General features: G+C 53.0%; 1 protein-coding gene across 1 annotated transcript in view; it reads left to right on the plus strand.

Moving 5' to 3' along the window:
- Positions 1 to 18167, plus strand: part of LOC140406652 (low-density lipoprotein receptor-related protein 1-like) — a 1475832-nt gene that overhangs the window by 228677 nt on the left and 1228988 nt on the right. Inside the window, exons 7-8 of the mRNA XM_072494659.1 lie at positions 841 to 1060; positions 12579 to 12777. Coding sequence (XP_072350760.1) covers positions 841 to 1060; positions 12579 to 12777 — 419 coding nt within the window. The remainder of the gene's footprint in view (positions 1 to 840; positions 1061 to 12578; positions 12778 to 18167) is intronic.

Genomic DNA, 18167 nt, shown 5'->3' on the forward strand with positions numbered 1-18167 from the left:
TGCTGCCAGCCCCTTCACAGTCCCTCAGGAGCCAACACCTTTCACACACATGATGCATGCAAGGAGAGAAATATGTCTTGGCAGATACTGATCCCAAAAGTGAAGATTTCAAGCTGAATTTACTGAGCCTGCTCCAGCAAGTTTGATCATCAATTGGGCTTGCTCATGACGTCTGGGGCAATACATCCTCTAATCCAGTCAACATTATTGGCTAGTTAAGAGTAACAAAAATATATTTTTCACACAACCAACAAAGATTCAACAGGAAGTAGTTGTGAAAATTGAGTTAGATTATTATAACTTCAAAGGTGTGCAATGACAGTCAAAGAAATGGAGTTTTCAGGATAGCTCTTTACTCAATACCTAACGGTTTCATTCACTTACCTGAAAAGTTCAGTAAATTGAAGTGAAAATATGTATTTGTTCATATTTGTTCATTGTACTAAACTGTCTTCACTTCTCTAGTAAGTTTCAGATGGTGACCAATGAAGGAAGAACAAATTAGAAAGTGTGTAGTCAAGTAATTAATTTTTTTTAAATTTAGCAATGCGCTTTGGAGGAACTTATACCTGTGTCCATTCTGTATATTATAGTACATTTGGCCTGCTGTTGCATCTGTTGGTGTCTTGCATAGTTTGGAATTGCAGATAATGTGAAAGTTATAACCATATCTGTATGCCACATACAGTACTCAGTGAATAATAGCTTGATCCCTTTTAGGTAATGTGGCAAAAGAACAGTTTGCTGTAGATTTCAAATACTGCTTAATAGAGATTGTATCAAATATAATTGATTGTGTTTATTACTGACAAAAAAAATATGTTACTGCATTATATGCAGCTGGATGTACTGGACAGATTGGGAAGAGGAAGAGATAGACAACATGACAGGAAGAATTGAGAAAGCATGGATGGATGGTTCCAATCGACAGCTCTTTGTGACAACTATGATGCTATGGCCTAATGGTTTAACCCTGGACTACACCACTGGAATACTATATTGGTGCGATGCATATTATGATCACATCGAAAGAATTTTTTTAAATGGCACAGATAGAATGGTGAGTGAATTCTGATTATTTTCCAATACCATTGTAAATAATTATGTGATTCGTGACACTAAGACTCAAGCTTAAAAGGATTTTACAATAAAGTGAAAATAAATTCACTAATACATTCCACCTCTGGTCCCCCAAAATGAGCAGTAGTCGTAATAGGAACACGGGGATGTAGTTGTTCAGTTATTTTTCATTGACATTTTTCACAGGCTAAACTAAATTAACAGGAGAGAGGTAATTTAAATATAAACATTTGGTCTGGAAATTCAACTGCTTCCCAACCTTGATATCTGGTTACCTCACCTCCAATTTCCAAATGACACCCGCTCCTGTCCACAGATGTCCCCAGCTATCAACCACGTCTCACTGAATTGCCCCGTCCTCATTTCCTCACATAACAGAGTGCATTCTTGAGGCCCAGTCCTCAAAGAAACTTAACTCAAGAGTTGTCCCCTATTCCCCTCAGCTCACTTACTGCTGGAAATGATGCCCAAGGTCCAATACCAGGGGTGCTTCAGGCTTCATTATTCAAGCACACAGACTGAATACTGCACCCTCTTTCTGTCGTTACTGTGTTACTGGGCTGGATTCTCCGCAGCCTCACAGCGAAATCGCATTTGGCGCGGGGGCGGAGTATCAACTTTTTCGATGGAATCGGGCCTAGTGCCGCTCCAGCGATTCACCGGGCCCCGAATATCCCGCCATCCTCAAATTACACCGCATGACTGGGGGACCATTGCCAAAGGCCCGCCCAGTGATACTCCGCTCCCGACCGACCGAGTTCCCGACGGCGTGGAACTAAAATGGTATGGCCGGTCGGGAGTCTCGCGTGGATGCTGTGGACTCAATCCATGGTCGCCATGGTGGTGGGCGGGGGGATTGGGCACCAGGGGGGAGGCCTTATGGGTGGCCGGGGCACAGATCAGGCCGATCCAATGCAGGGGCGCGCGGCCGATCATGGGGACCTACATTATGGAGCTGCCTCCGATGTCCGAGTCCGCCATGGCGCTCGGCGCGGCCGCTGGAGATCGCCGCTGTGCGCAATGGGACGTGTGGGGGCTTGTATCTGCAGCCGAAGCTGCGTGAAGTACTCTGGGTCCCTGCTAGCCCCCTGAAGGTAAGTGAATCGGCTGGTGTTAGTTTCTGGAAACTTGGGAGTGCAAAGCCTGCATTTTTACGCCGGCGTGGGGACATAGCCCCATTTTGGGAGAATCCAGTCCACTGTTCTGAAAGAATATATTAATGGCTGGAATTCTCCGGGATGGTCGCTGGAGGCGGGATTCTCTGCTCCTGCCGGCAGTGCACCCCTGCCCGTGGGTTTCCCAGAGTCGTAAGGTGACTTCAGTGGGAAATCCCATTGACAGCAGCGGGAGCAGGGAATCCCATCAGCGAATAACGCTCTGCCTCCCGCTGCCGAGAAACACGCTGCTGGGAAGGCGGAGTATCCCATTCATTATAATCGCTGTTCTGGGGCGTCATTCTCCGACCCCCCCGCCGGGTCGGAGAATGGCCGTTGGCCGCCGTGAATCCCGCCCCCGCCCCCGCCGAAGTCTCCGAAGGGAGAAAAGTCGGCGGGGCGTTAATGGCGCCGCTGCCGCGGAGAATGTCACGGGTCTGCGCAAGGCAGCCGATTTTCGGCCTGCCGATATTCTCCCTTCTGGATGGGCCGAAGTCCCGTCGACGTGATGACCGTTCACGTCGACGTCAATCAAACCTCCTTTTCATCGGCGTGACCCGGTGCTCCAGGCTCACGCCGACCAGCGAGGAGGTGAGTGACGGCCTGGGGGGTTGGCTCTGGGCAGGAAATGGCGTGGCCGCAGACTGATTGCCTGAGGAGAGGTGTGTCTCGGCTTGTGTGTGTGTGCGGCGGGGGGGGGGGGTGGTTAGAGTAGGCTGGGCTCCGGGGGAGTGCCGGGAGGGGGTCCGTGCCGGGGTGGAGGTTGGGGGGGGGGTCCGTGCTGGGGTGGAGGTTGGGGGTTGGGGAGGGGGTCCGTGCCGGGGTGGAGGTTGGGGGTTGGGGAGGGGGTCCGTGCCGGGGTGGAGGTTGGGGAGGGGGTCCGTGCCGGGGTGGAGGTTGGGGAGGGGGTCCGTGCCGGGGTGGAGGTTGGGGGTTGGGGAGGGGGTCCGTGCCGGGGTGGAGGTTGGGGGTTGGGGAGGGGGTCCGTGCTGGGGTGGAGGTTGGGGGTTGGGGAGGGGTTCCGTGCCGGGGTGGAGGTTGGGGGTTGGGGAGGGGGTCCGTGCCGGGGTGGAGGTTGGGGGTTGTGGAGGGGGTCCGTGCCGGGGTGGAGGTTGGGGGTTGGGGAGGGGGTCCGTGCTGGGGTGGAGGGTGGGGGTTGGGGAGGGGTTCCGTGCCGGGGTGGAGGTTGGGGGTTGGGGAGGGGGTCCGTGCCGGGGTGGAGGTTGGGGGTTGTGGAGGGGGTCCGTGCCGGGGTGGAGGTTGGGGGTTGGGGAGGGGGTCCGTGCCGGGGTGGAGGTTGGGGGTTGGGGAAGGGGTCCGTGCCGGGGTGGAGGTTGGGGAGGGGGTCCGTGCCGGGGTGGAGGTTGGGGAGGGGGTCCGTGCCCGGGTGGAGGTTGGGGAGGGGGTCCGTGCCGGGGTGGAGGTTGGGGAGGGGGTCCGTGCCGGGGTGGAGGTTGGGGGTTGGGGAGGGGGTCCGTGCCGGGGTGGAGGTTGGGTGGGGGGGTCCGTGCTGGGGTGGAGGTTGGGGGTTGGGGAGGGGGTCCGTGCCGGGGTGGAGGTTGGGGGTTGGGGAGGGGGTCCGTGCTGGGGTGGAGGTTGGGGGGGGGGGGGTCCGTGCCGGGGTGGGTGATGGGAGGGCAAATGAGTTGGTCCACCTGGCCAGGTGCCAGCCTCCAACAGTTGGACCCATGCGGTCCATGCCACCTGGCTGGGGGGAGGAGGGGATATGGGCAATGATGACATGTCGTCGTTCCCCTCCCCCCCACCAGGTCGTCATGTTTTCAGATCATCCAGCGATGTTGGCCGCCGTGGTGGCAGCCGCTCATGTCTATGTTGCCCTGGATGAGGAGGAGGAGGAGGAGGAGGAGGAGGAGGAGCGTGCCAGAGAGGCGGCGCAGGCTGCCGCAGAGGGGCAGGCGGCAGCCGCCCAGGCTGGAGGGACACCTGACCGACAGGACGAGGAGGGGGAGGAGGACGTCGCGGCCCCACGGCAACGGAGGCACCCGAGGGCGCCCCGTGTGTACCGGCCCCGGCAGTCATACCAGGACCTCACGGACCGGGAATGCAGGAGGAGACTCCGGATGAGCCGGGAAACCGTGGCACACATCTGCCACCTGCTGGCACACCTGTCACCGCGTGGCACTGGCGGGGGACACCCTCTCCCCGTGTCCGTCAAGGTTACGGTGGCCCTGAACTTTTATGCAATGGGGTCATTCCAGGCACCGAGTGGGGACCTGTCCGGCATATCGCAGACATCGGTGCATCGGTGCATCCGGGCAGTGACAGATGCCCTTTATGCCATGGCGCACCGCTACATCCGCTTCCCCGTGGACCGGGCCAGCCAAGATGCCCGGGCCGTGGGCTTCTCTGCCATTGCCGGGTTCCCCATGGTCCAGGGCGCGATCGATGGGATGCACGTCGCCGTGCGGCCACCTGCAGATAACAGGGCCGTGTTCACTAATAGGAAGGGGACCTATTCGATGAACGTACAGGTGGTCTGCGACCACCGCATGATGATCCTGCACGTCTGCGCCCGTTACCCAGGCAGTGTACACGACTCATTCGTGTTGTCGCGGTCATCCATCCCCGGCATGTACGAGGGACGCCATCCCCGGCTGAGGGGCTGGTTGCTGGGCGACAGGGGCTACCCATTGCGATCGTGGCTGATGACGCCTATACGGAGGCCACGCAATGAGGCGGAGAACCGCTACAATGATGCCCATGTAGCGACAAGGGGAGTGATCGAGAGGTGCTTTGGCGTGCTGAAGATGCGTTTCAGGTGCCTGGACCTCTCTGGGGGCGCCCTCCAGTATCGGTCAGATAGGGTCGGCCGCATCATTGTGGTGTGCTGCGTCCTGCACAACATAGCCCAGCAGAGGGGCGATGTGCCGCAGGCAGAGGAGGGCGGAGTGGAGGAGCAGCAGGAAGAGGCCCAGTCCTCCCCAGATGAGGGGGATGGGGGCAATGGTCAGGGCAGACGGGGTAGACACAGACGGGTGGCTGTCCACCGTTACCGGCTGGCCCAGCGGGCACGGGACAGACTGATAGACGCCCGCTTCACTGACTAGATGGGCGTGGGAATCGGGTAGTATGGCCACAGACCGCACACCATGACAACAGCCGACCACCCACACCCCCCACCCATCCATCCACCCAGCACCATCACCCCCCTCCCCAACCCCACACACCCCACCCGCATGCACACCACCCCCCCACTCCCAATTGCCGATCCACCGGCGGCACAACGGGCCGGGCTCACCCAGTTGCGGGTGGACGCGTGTCTATCGCAGGCCATGGAGAATGATGACAGCCCGCCTCCGATGAGCTCCTGGCTCTACATCGTTTGACTATGTCTGACCCATGGCCACAGTACCACCATCCACCCGGACCATCCCTGCATGCGGCTGTGACACTGCAGCGCACGGTCCCGTCCTCTGCCCGGGGGATGTTGATGGCGGCCCAGGGGGAAGGGGGCAGACTCACCTGGGGCTGAGGTAAGACCACCCCTCACACACACACTTGCGCTCAACGTACATGACACCCCCGCACACTTTGGACAGAGCACAAAGGCAGCTTCGGTAGGTGTAACATTGACTTTAATAACCAAAGGAGTTCATGCACGTGCCCTAGCGCCTAAAACTCATCTGTGCCCTGCACCCGTGCCAACTTACTCAGTGTCTAATTGTTTGGCCTTACGGGCCCTTTGACTACGTCTACGTGGTTCCCCAGACGGTACAGCAGAACTGGAGGTGGACTCCTGTGATTCCTGCCCTCTGACACTGGATCCCTTTGGCGGCCGTTTCCTGGGGCGTCCTGGCCTAGATGGGCCATGCTGCGGCCCGGGCGACTGCCAGTCTCCCCTGCCCGTTGCCCACCCGATGCACCTGGGACGGAAGAGGGGGAGTCCGAGGTGTCGCGGTGTACCGGGACCTCCCCTACAGAGGGAGCCGGGACGGACCACACCACCTCCTCCTCCCTCGGGGTGCCCGATGGCCCCCAGGCCTCTACATGGGTGGGGGATGCGAACGGACTGGCCATCCGACGCGCCCCCGACATCTGGCGCTGCCAGTCCTGGAGGCCCGTGCTGGTATCGACAGGGGTCTGCAGGTTTGCAGCCATGGAGCCCAGGGGGTTGTCGAACCCTGTCTGCGACAGTGCGACGTCAGCTCGCACATGGCCACTGGCGCCGATGCCCTCAGCGATGGCCTGCTGAGACTGGGCCATGGCCTGCAGAGACTGGGCCATGGCCTGCAGAGACTGGGCTATGGCCTGCTGAGACTGGGCCATGGCCTGCTGAGACTGGGCTATGGCGTTGAGCGCCTCTGCCATCTGGCGCTGGCACTGGCTCATGGCCTCCTGTGAGAGGGCAGCCATTTCCTGGGCCACAGACGCCGCCTGCACGGAAGGCCCCAGGCCTCGCAAACCGTTCCCCATGTCTGACACCGTCGCACCCATTGCCTCCACCGCGGACGCCACCCGTGCGGTGTCAGCCTGGGTGGCACGCATGACCGGGACCACTCCCAGCTCCTGGACGCGGGTGGACTCCTCCACCTGCGACCGCAGCCGCCGCAAGCCACCCGTCACCCTATTCGCTCGTCTCCGTGTCGGTGGTTGCATCGGATCTATGTGTGGGTGTGGTAACTGCAGGAACCCGGGATCCATCTGGGTGGCAGATGTTCGCTTGGCCTGGGCTGCCCTCCGACCGCCCGGTCCCTCTGCTGCTCCTACCTCCACCTGCTGTACCGGGACGGCTGTGTTGTGCGCACCAGTGAGTGTACCAGACGCCTCATCACTAAAGTGCCCAACCGTGGTGAGTGTTTCTGCGATGGTGGAGGGTGTTGGTGACAGCAGTGGCGTTGTGTCGTGCTCTTCGTCCCACTCTGAGTCCATGGCACTTTGGGGTGGGGGTTCGTCTCCACCCATCCACTCTGAGTCACTGTCCGGTATTTCGTCTTCCCGGGTAGGGGTGTCCTGGGTAGTGCTGTCCCGGGTAGTGCTGTCCCGGGTAGGGGTGTCCTGGGTAGTGGTGTCCCGGGTAGGGGTGTCCTGGATAGTGGTGTCCTGGGTAGTGGTGTCCTGGCTCGGATGTGACGGGGGCCTGTGGCTGCCCCCCTCATCGCTGGGTGGTCGCTCCCGCACGTGACGGGGGTGTCGTCTCCCTGTTGCTCCAGGTCTCTCCGTCTCCCGTGGTCTCCGAGGGGCATCCTGCGGGCGGTCTGCATCTGCGGGGATGGGTGCCTGGACGTTTGGTCCTGCGATACACAATGAAGCATGCATGGTTAGACATCAGGCAGTGATCAGGTGATACGGAAGAGGGGGATATGGGGACGGGCTGTTGGTGGCTCACTTGCTCGTGGGGCCCCGACCTCTGCATCAGCAACCTCCCGGTCCTCAGGTCCGCCAGCCAGTTCCAGGGCCCTTTCCTCGTGTACGGTCAGTGGCCTCTCATCAGCGGGCCCTCCTCCAGTCCTCACATGCTCCCTATTGTTGTGTGCGCGCTTCTCCTGGGGGGGGGGGGGGGTGGTGGCAGGGGTAAAAGGCAACAGTGTTAGGCAGGTATATGAATGCACGCCATCGGTTGCGCGTGCATTGCAGAGGTTAAGGTTAGGGCTGGATTCACTTGGGGATATGGGGGATATGGGGGAGGGGGGATATGGGGGAGGGGGGATATGGCGGATATGGGGGAGGGGGGATATGGGGGATATGGGGGAGGGGGGATATGGGGGATATGGGGGAGGGGGGATATGGGGGAGGGGGGATATGGGGGATATGGGGGATATGGGGGAGGGGGGATATGGGGGAGGGGGGATATGGGGGATATGGGGGAGGGGGGATATGGGGGATATGGGGAGGGGGGATATGGGGGATATGGGGGAGGGGGGATATGGGGGATATGGGGGAGGGGGGATATGGGGGATATGGGGAGGGGGGATATGGGGGATATGGGGGAGGGGGGATATGGGGGATATGGGGGAGGGGGATATGGGGGATATGGGGGAGGGGGGATATGGGGGATATGGGGGAGGGGGGAATATGGGGGATATGGTGGAGGGGGGATATGGGGGAGGGGGGATATGGGGGATATGGGGGAGGGGGGATATGGGGGATATGGGGGAGGGGGGATATGGGGGATATGGGGGAGGGGGGATATGGGGGATATGGGGGAGGGGGGATATGGGGGATATGGGGAGGGGGGGATATGGGGGAGGGGGGATATGGGGGATATGGGGAGGGGGGATATGGGGGAGGGGGGATATGGGGGAGGGGGGATATGGGGGAGGGGGGATATGGGGGATATGGGGGAGGGGGGATATGGGGGAGGGGGGGATATGAGGGAGGGGGGGATTTGGGGGAGAGGGGATATGGGGGATATGGGGGACGCTCACCCTGCCTGCTCTGACGAGGTCGTTCCCCTTCTTGTGGCACTGGGTGCCTGTCCGTGGTGTTAGGGCCACAGCGGTGACGGCCTCTGCCACCTCCCTCCACAGACGCCGGCTGTGGCGTGGGGCAACTCTGCGGCCGTGCCCGGGATACAGGGCGTCCCTCCTCTGCTCCACCGCATCCAGGAGCGCCTCCACATCGCGTGACTCGAACCTCGGGGCTGAGCGACGGCCAGCCATCAAGTCGGGTGTTGCGGTCGGCTGTTCCGGTCGGGTGGGGGGGAGCTGCGCGGCCTTATGAGCCGTCACGCCGTGCAGCGCGTATGACGCTGCACGGCGTGAACCACTGCGCAAGCGCGGATCCCGTTACGTCGCTGCTAGCCCATTTCGGGCCGCAGACTATCGGCCCATTTTTATGACGTGACGCAAGTGGGATTTGCGCGTTTTTTGCGCCGATCGGCGGAGTTTCCGCCGATAACGGAGAATTTCGCCCCTGGTGTGGGGTTCTTCAGATGTTTCAATCGGGTGGTATGGAGACGTGTTTGTTTAAACATGAGCCCTTTATTAGGAGGCTTTAACTATTTACAGTTCCAAGGTTTGGTCCTGCTTGGAACTGTTCCATGCAGGCTGGTTGCATACAAAGTTCTGTTTCTAGACTATTCTCCCAGAGTTTATTGTCATGTGACTCTCCTTCTTGCTGTGGGTCATGCTATTCTCTGTCCCCCATTAGCACCAGCTCTGCCGAGAACCTTTACACTACAATGCATGCAGGCACATATCATAACATTCCCTTTTGTTCTCTAAATAAATATGTTTTCCCTTCCATACAATGTTTTAATACAATCTTTACTTGCTGTCACTGCCCCCCCTCTCAAGTCTCTGACATTAAAAGTTCAGAAAGCCTTGAGGCTTGCCAGTTGTTCCACATCTCAATCTGTCACATTTGGAGGAATGATAGCATGTTTCTGGTACTTGCCAATCTCCATTTGATTCACGTTTTGCCCTCCTTCGAGTTGTATTTCTCTTTATTAACAATTCATCTGCTTTTTCAGACTGTGGGATTTATTCTGTTCCTTCCAAGGGGAACGTGCACTCCATTTATTCCTAGAGTACACGCGGATGTTCATTATCCGTGTTGTCCTCCAAGTTTTTATTGGACGTTTGCATTTCAAAACTGGAACCTTCATTTCTACCCGTTTCATAATTTCAACCAAAAATTATTTTGTTGTAGTATTTACAACTTGTTTTGTAAGCTTCTGAATCTTTTCATGCAGCTCAATGGTTTTCAGGACGTCTGAGACATCCAGTGCTTTTTCTTCCACTAGTGCCTTGCGCCTCAGTATCAGATTTAATTTTCCAATCTTATTTCTGTCTCTTCTTTCTCTCTCTGCAACAGAACTTTGTCCTTGTCCTTCATTTTGGATTCACTGTTGACTAGGTCTATCCCCGGCGAAGTCTTACCTTGTTTCAGTCCTGTAGTTGTGCTACTCATGGCTTTCATTATCCACTCGCAAGGTAGAACGCTCTACTCTTGTTCCTTTCCTTCCTCTTTGCTTCTTCATCTCTTCTGTCTGTTTCTTCTATCTCATGACTTCCTTAAGAACACTGAACATGTCTGAGACTTCTCTGCCAGTGTGGTGTTAAGGTAATTTTGCTTCTCTTCATAATCTTCTGGAGGAATGAACTTTGACCTGAGAAATTACTGTAGCATGTGAGGGTCTTTCAACAGGTTTTCCTTTTCTTTGCAAACCTGTTGCTTTAGCTTAAGCTTTCCTTTAGTTCAGTAGAGCAGGCTTGAATGTCTTTTATTATGCTTCAATTCTGCTATTTAATACTGTCTTAAGTTCGTCATGTAGCTGAATGGACGCGCATTCCTTTTGCTTTCATTCTTGATGGACATTCAACTGTTCTTTTAACTGGGCGGCACGGCAGCACAATGGTTCGCACTGGCGCTTCACAGCTCCAGGGTCCCAGATTCAATTCCCGGCTTGGGTCACTGTCTGTGTGGAGTCTGCACGTTCTCCCCGTGTCTGCGTAGGTTTCTTCCGAGTGCTCCGGTTTCCTCCCACAGTCCAAAGATGTGCAGGTTAGGTGGATTGGCATTGCTAACTTGTCCTTAGTGTCCAAGAAAAGGTTAGGTGGGGTTACTGGGTTACAGAGATAGAGGGGAAACATGGGCTTAAGTAGCGTGCTCTTTCCGAGGGCTGTTGTAGGCTCGATGGGCTGAATAGCCTCCTTCTGCACTGTAAATTCTATGATTCTATGTTTACTTTCTCATTGATATCCCTCTGGGGTCTCTTATTGTCCTCCCTCTGTGGACTCCTGTTGCTCTCTCATCCGGCGGGATTCTCCGAGCCAAAATCTGCTCGGCGCGGGGGCGGCGATTCTCTGGTCTGCGGAGAATCGCAGGAAGGTGTCGGACCAGATCGCGGGTCTGACGCCTTTCTGCGATTCTCCTTGGACCGACGAATCGCCACCAGTCACACGCGGTCGACGCGGCGCCGGTCGGGGGCCATTGAAAGAGGCCCCCGCGACGATTCTCAGCCAGCAGCTGGCCGAGTTCCCGCCGGCGTGGTTCACTCATGGTTCCACCCGGCGGGAGCTCAGAGTGGCGGCTGTGGACCCAGTCTGTGGCTTCCCTGGTGGGGGGCAGGGGGATCCCTAACCGGGGGGCCTTCAGGACGGCCAGTCTCGCAATCGGGGACCACCGATCAGCGGGCGCGCGCAATCTGTGGAGGGGGCCTGTATTGTTAGGGCCGGCTTATTGTGTGGGTCTGCCATGGTGCACGTTTCGCCGCTACAGGTGGCCGCCGCGCGCATGTGCGGACCCTCAGCCGGAAGTGCAGGGTCCCGTATTGGCAGCCGGAAGTAGGACTACTCAGGGGCCCTGCAAGCCCCCTTCAAAACAGAGAATCACTCTGGACTTTCTCCAAGAAAGTCCAGAGTGATTCGCGCCCGTTTTCTCACGGGCGTGGGGATACAGCTCAATTTTCATAGAATTCTGCTCTCTTGTGGCTCTTGACAGAGTTGCCGTCTCTGTAGGGTCTTTTGTTGCCTGCTGCAAAGGGTTCTCTTTCTCTTAAACTGTGAATGTTCCTGTATTTAACTCTGTGAGCCCAATTATTCCTGCAGATATTCCTCAGCCCTCCCTACCCTTTTTTTTTCAGTTTTTCTTTAACCATACCATAGCTGTCTTTCAGCATCTGCAATTCACTGAGCATGTGGGTCAGCTTTTTAGTAATTGTTTTGCTCACACATTTCATGAACTGTTCATTCAAGTTCTTGCAAGTTTCTGTCGTGAAGTTTCTTCAATTTTTTTTTCTTATGTGCACGTCTCTCTACTTTGGTTTAAGTTTTTCAAACCTTGGGATACAGTTCTGGGTTCATGCTGCCACCTTTCTTACCACGATTGATCACGACCACTGATCACTATAGTACTATTGCCCTTGGTCATCATCCCGATCCCGCCATTGCCAACCATGTTGTAATATTATGTCTCACTGTTGCGGAGGTGCCTCACTGATGAGATCCTACAGAGTTGTATATTTAACTATACAACTTTAACTATTTACAGTTCCAAGATATGGTAATGGGCAGAGCTGATCCATGCAGGCTGGCTACTTACAGAGTTCTGTTTGTCGAGTCTATTACCATGTGACTCTGTACATCATGCCATGGGTGGTGTTATTTTCCACTCCCACGTTAACCCTTGCTCTTCCAAGCACCTTCACATTACAATGGCATGCAGGCGCATATCACAACAATCACTGCTGGACTCTGGCTGAAAATTGAACGACCATGACATTTTCAGTGAAAGTATTACATCCAGTAATTATAGGTTTCTGAAATGTACTTGAAATAGATTTATCTAGTGATCGATGATCTTTTTTTTTTTGCTTATCAAGTTCTGTTTGGTTTGGATGTTATTTATATTTATTGTTATGCATTTTCACACATATTACAGATAGTATATGGTGGCAAAGAATTAAATCACCCCTTTGGATTGTCGCATTATGGAAAATTTATTTTCTGGACTGAATATACAAATGGAACCATTTTTCAACTGGATTTGATAACAAGGAATGTTTCACTACTCCGAAAAGAGAGGCCTCCATTATTTGGACTGAGAATCTATGACGATCAGCAACAACAACAGCTACAAGGTACTGTACATACAAAATGCTGAAACATGCTTTTTTTTTTATTAGATAAGTCTCGAAAAAGAAAGGATGTAAGAAAAAAAATTAATGTAATTTTGTGAATAAAGCTTTTAATTATTTCTTATTATTAGAAGCTTAAATAGGACAACTGAATAAAAGAATAAACATAACATTAGTCCATAATGATTTATGGATCTTATTAAAATGCAAAATAACACAGTAGGCACAGAGTAAAAAATCTCTTGCGGGGATTGCTGTGATATATGTGAAACTTTCCAGGCGTGTCTGAGCTATCATGGACAGTGCCATGCTTGATATGTGATATCAGAGCTTTTTTCTTGACAAGTATACAGCACACGTGTTTTCTTTTACACTCGTGCTGTGTGCTTGTGCCCCGGGGGGCACTGCGAGGACACTAGGGGACAATGCCTAACTTTGTCCCTCAACCCCCGGGCCTCTAGACACTCCTGTGCCCCCAACGCGGTAATTACGGCTGTTTTTTGCTTTTCAAAACCAGTAGTGATTCGCACCGTGTGGTGTCACGCAGGCAAGGGTGGAGGTCGGGGATTACTTTGTGGGCGGAAGCTACGGTGTAAAACCCTTTAATTAAATTCAAATGTATTTAAATCAATGGAAATCAGGTTCACTCCCTTTTTGGGCATAAAACTGATCACATCACTGGGGAGGGAGGGTGCCTTTTTTAGCTACATGCAAGATTTCTCAACCACAATGTGATTTGCATCCGTGACAGATGGGGCTGCTAGATTGTCCCCTATGGGTGTTCATGTTCAGATATTGCTCAAGTAAGTTCGAGGAGATCAACCACTGGGCAGAAAATGCCCTTTATTATTTCAATGGGGTCTGGGCATCGCTGGAAAGGCAGCAGTTTTGGCCCATCCCTAATTGCCCTGGAACTGAGTGACCTGCTGGGCCATTTCAGACAACAGTTTTGAATCAACCTCATAGTTGTGCATCTAGAGACACATGTCTAGGCCAGGCCTGGTAAGGATGGCCGATTTCCTTCACTGAAGGACATCAGGGAATCAGGTACGCTGTCATGACAATTGATGATAGTTTCATGGTCACAATTACTGAAGCTAGCTTTTTAACTCCAGATTTTATTGATTGAACTTAAACTCCAGCAGCTCAGTAGTGGGATTTGAACCAGTTTCCACAGGGCATTAGCCTCGGCCCCTGGATTACAAGTCAAGTGGCATTGTCACTACACAACCAGCTTGCAATGAAAGCCCATGCAAAACTAAAGCTAAAATGTTTTTGGCCCAACTGGTTTATTGTGAGCTAGCTCAGACATGTATATTTTTATAAAATATATGTACATATCCTCATGGCTGTGGTGATATGCATCACCGTATACACACAAGGGGTTAAAGTAAATACACTACAACTAAGTAAACACTAGAGGGAGCACCGGAGATGTCATGATATGCAAACATGCAGCTAATGAACACTTAGAATAGGGCACAACCAATGAGCAGTCACGAGACCCAGAGGTGGCATTAGCACAAGGGGGCATTACTCAACCCATAAAAAAGGACAGGGCACACATGCACTGTCTATTTCCACAGACAGACATCTAGAGAGTACATCAGGGTTAATCAGAAGCATCACACCCAGCACGTGGCTTAGAGCCGACTGGTTTAGTTAGACTGAGTTACTACTGAGATTAGCAGGAGAGTCAAACTCATTTAAGAACTGTGTTAATAGTTCAATAAACATATTGAACTCATTACAAAGTCTGGACTTTCCTTTGTCAAAGCATACATCAAGGAAGCAGCTTATGCTACACGAAGAAGCATAACACAACAATGGCTATTTCTAAAATTTTAATAACTGGACAAATACCTTTAAAAATGGTTGAATCTATGTCTGTTTGTGACCCTCGAACAAAAGAAGCCATCTGGCAGTATCAGGGAATCAACCCCTTATGTGCCAGATCCAGAGAGAACTTTACAAAGGCCATCTACATTTCATAACCCAGGCTGACCAACAGGAGACTGCTCACCTGCTGAGACAATGGGTCACGCAACCTTCCTTTCACCTCTTAATGGTTGAGACATTTAACAATCTCAGCGACCCAGGCAAGGGATACACATTGCTTGTCAAAGGCAGTGTGGAGAGGTGGGAGACATGTGACTTATGGAATCAGTAATATTGACTTTTTGTACTGAAAACCTCAGCCTGCTGTTTACTATCTGACTGGTAGCCTCAGTGAAAAGCAGCTCTGCCCAGGCCCCATTTACACTGCTTCGTCTGGGGATTCTGTACCATCACCGACAAAACTGATTCATCTCTGCGTGGCTATCTCACCATGTGAAGTTAATGACACAGGAAAAGTGAATTGTACAGTATTGGCTTTCAGCTCACCAACCTCCATGAAGGAATACTTGATTAGAATTTGATTCTGGACTTTGGAAACCATGTGAAGCAGTGGACAGAGTTCTCCGGTTGTTGCGATTCATTTTTCGGCCACCGATTTCCCAGCGGCACGGGGTGATTGCAATGGGAAATCCCATTGACAGGCAGTGGAAAGATAGAATCCAGTCGCAAACGAACGGAGTGTGGCTGAGAAACGTGCGGCTGGGGGACCGGAGAATCCCGGCAATATTTATTTTCTCTGTGCCCTCTCACTGTAAACCTTTTTTTCCTCTATCCCTCTCTTTTCTCTCTGAGTGTGGAGGCATTGTTGCGACTCTCCTCCCGAGGTTTGAGGCCGTGCAAAGAAACTAACACTTTGAGTTCATTCTATCTCGATTTTGCTGTGGGGTTATTATTAGAAAGTTTGATTAGGAACATTGAGGTTGGGAAATATGGCACCACCTATATAGAGGCAAACAAATCAAAACACAATACATTTTAAGGATGGGTGATGAGAGGAGAAATTATTGCTGTTTAAGTTGACTGCCCTTCCGTCTGTAACATTGACTGGGATTTTCCAGCCCTGCCATGGTGGGACCCACCATGTTGGGTACCGTGGGCTAGCCAAATGTCCGTGGCGGGGGGGAGGTGGCTGGAAGATTCCAATAGTGGATGTGGCCGGAGATTCGTGACCATTATGTTCCACATGAGCTTCATCCCATCTTATTTCATCTAACCCTGACCACAGATTATTTTATTCATTTCTCCATCATGAATGGGTTTCCTCCAGGTGCTGTGGTTTCCTCCCACAGCCCAAAGATCTGCAGGTTAGGTGGATTGGCCAAGCTAAATTGTAAAAGGGGATTTAGCTCGGTTGGCTGGATGGCTGGTTCATGATAAAGAGAGAGGCTGACAAGCACAGGTTCAATTCCTGTACCGTTTCAGATGCAGTGTTACAACTTCCTGTGAAGAACTCTGTGTGACCTGTTAGTGACGAAATAAATAATTCATGAGGTTTATCACCGCACCTTCAACCTATATTGGTTTATGTTTGAAAACACAAAAGCACCTCATGATTTTCATAATATATTTCCTAAATTTAAAATTGTCTCGTGATTTACGGGACACTGGGGTTAGTAGGTTTGGGAGCCGAAGCCTGAGACCAGGGCTTGAAAATATTTAGAAAGCTGCAGCTAAATTCAAGGGAACAGAGTAGTATGGACTTGACTTGAGAGCCAGTTCGGTAGTTTGGGCACTGTTCATTGGTAACCACAGAGAACTTTATATTAACAGTCATATGATTAATACATGCAAATCATATCTGTGGGCTCTGATACAGAATTAAATATAAGCTGTGATACAGGTATCCCGGGCGGGATTCTCTCAGCCCGGGGCCAAGCCGGAGGATCCGCGTGACCGGCGCGAATCACGCCACGCCGCCCCGACGCTGGATCGCGATTCTCCGCAGGCTCTATGCGGCACCCCCCCCCCCGCCGATTCTCGGACCAGGATGGGCCGTAGCAGAAAGCCCGAGTCCTGCTGGCGCCATTCTAATCTGTTCTCAGCCGGCGGAACCTCGGCGTGGAAGGGTCCGGGGGTGGCATGTGGGGGGGGGGAAAGGTTGATCGAACCCGGGGGGCTTCAGTTGTGGCGTGGCCCGCGGTCGGGGCCCACCGATTGGTGGGCCAGCCTCTTGGGCTGGGGACCTTCTTCCTTCCGCGCCGGCCCCTTTAGCCCGACGACATGTTGCATCGGGGCCGGCGCGGAGAAGGGAGCCACTGCGCCTGCGTTGGCGCCGGTGCCACTGCGCAAGTGCGGACACCGCGGCGCCCAGTTGACACCGGGATCAGCAGCGGTGTGGGCCGCTCCAGTCCTGTGCTGGCCCCCTGTATGGGCCAGAATTGCTGATCCTGAGGCCGGGTTGATGCCATCGAGAAACGCGATGGCGTTTCCGACGGCGTCAACACTTAGCCTCAGGTTCAGAGAATCCCGCCCCCCATGTTTAAAGCATGTTCGAACAGCATGTTTTAGTTTTCGTCAAAGAACGGAGTTTATCCAAATAGTGCTGCCACCATTTTTAATTTTTTTTTGGCCCACTTATCGCATGTGCAACAAAATCGCATTGCAGCTGCATATGCAGTGTGTTTTTGTAAATGTGCTGTCTCTATGAGCAAGGGCTGGGGAGAGGAGCGGCTAGAGGGAAACAACTAAGGTGTTAGAATACAGGCAGAAAAAGTGAGCGGGTCAAGCGAGGGGTGTAGAGGCAGGTGGCAAGCGAAAGGAAGAAGGATGCAATTAGCAGGAAGCGGCGAGTGCGCCTGAGAGGTAAATGAGAAGCACCGAGCAGGAGGGAGAGGGAAGTGGCAAGTGGGAGTTAAGTAGAAGAAGTGGTAAGTTATTAAGAGTAAATTTATTAAAAGCTGTAAGTCGATTTGTCGGCCAATTAGATTCAAGGCAGATTGTAAGATTTTAATCTAAAAATTACCGGTCGGGAACATAACCCACCCTTTCTTACATGGTTTCTCATGAGAAGACGATTTTTCTTCATCAAGTTTTAGCGCATCATTGCTCAGGAACACATTAGGAGTGTTGAATGAGAAATAGCTCTACTTATGTCCAGTGATTCCAATGTTATAATAAAAAGCATGCAGTTTGGTAAAAATGACTAGCGCCAGGAATACTTCCAGGAAGCAGAGCAAAGGCAGACTCAGGGAAAGGAACAGAGGTGGCTTGGTGCTGAGAGCAGAACAAATTTGGGCTTGCAGAAAGCTAAAGTGAGCTATAGCTCAGGGTGTGGAGGAGTTCTGGGGGCTGAGAAAAGCAGGAAGCCCTGGAACTGAAGTTTGGATATAACTGAGAAGCAAAGGACAGGATGCACGGTGCTTTCCAAATAGCTGGAGTCAGCAGTTGTCTGGGAAGGAGGTTTTGCTGAAATTGTATGGAGCTATGGTGAGACCACACCTGTAATATTGTGGGTGATCCAGTGGCCTCATTTACTGCGGGTGCAAATCACGTTA

This window comes from Scyliorhinus torazame, chromosome 2 (assembly GCF_047496885.1).
Source record: "Scyliorhinus torazame isolate Kashiwa2021f chromosome 2, sScyTor2.1, whole genome shotgun sequence".
In the NCBI taxonomy this organism is placed as follows: domain Eukaryota; kingdom Metazoa; phylum Chordata; class Chondrichthyes; order Carcharhiniformes; family Scyliorhinidae; genus Scyliorhinus; species Scyliorhinus torazame.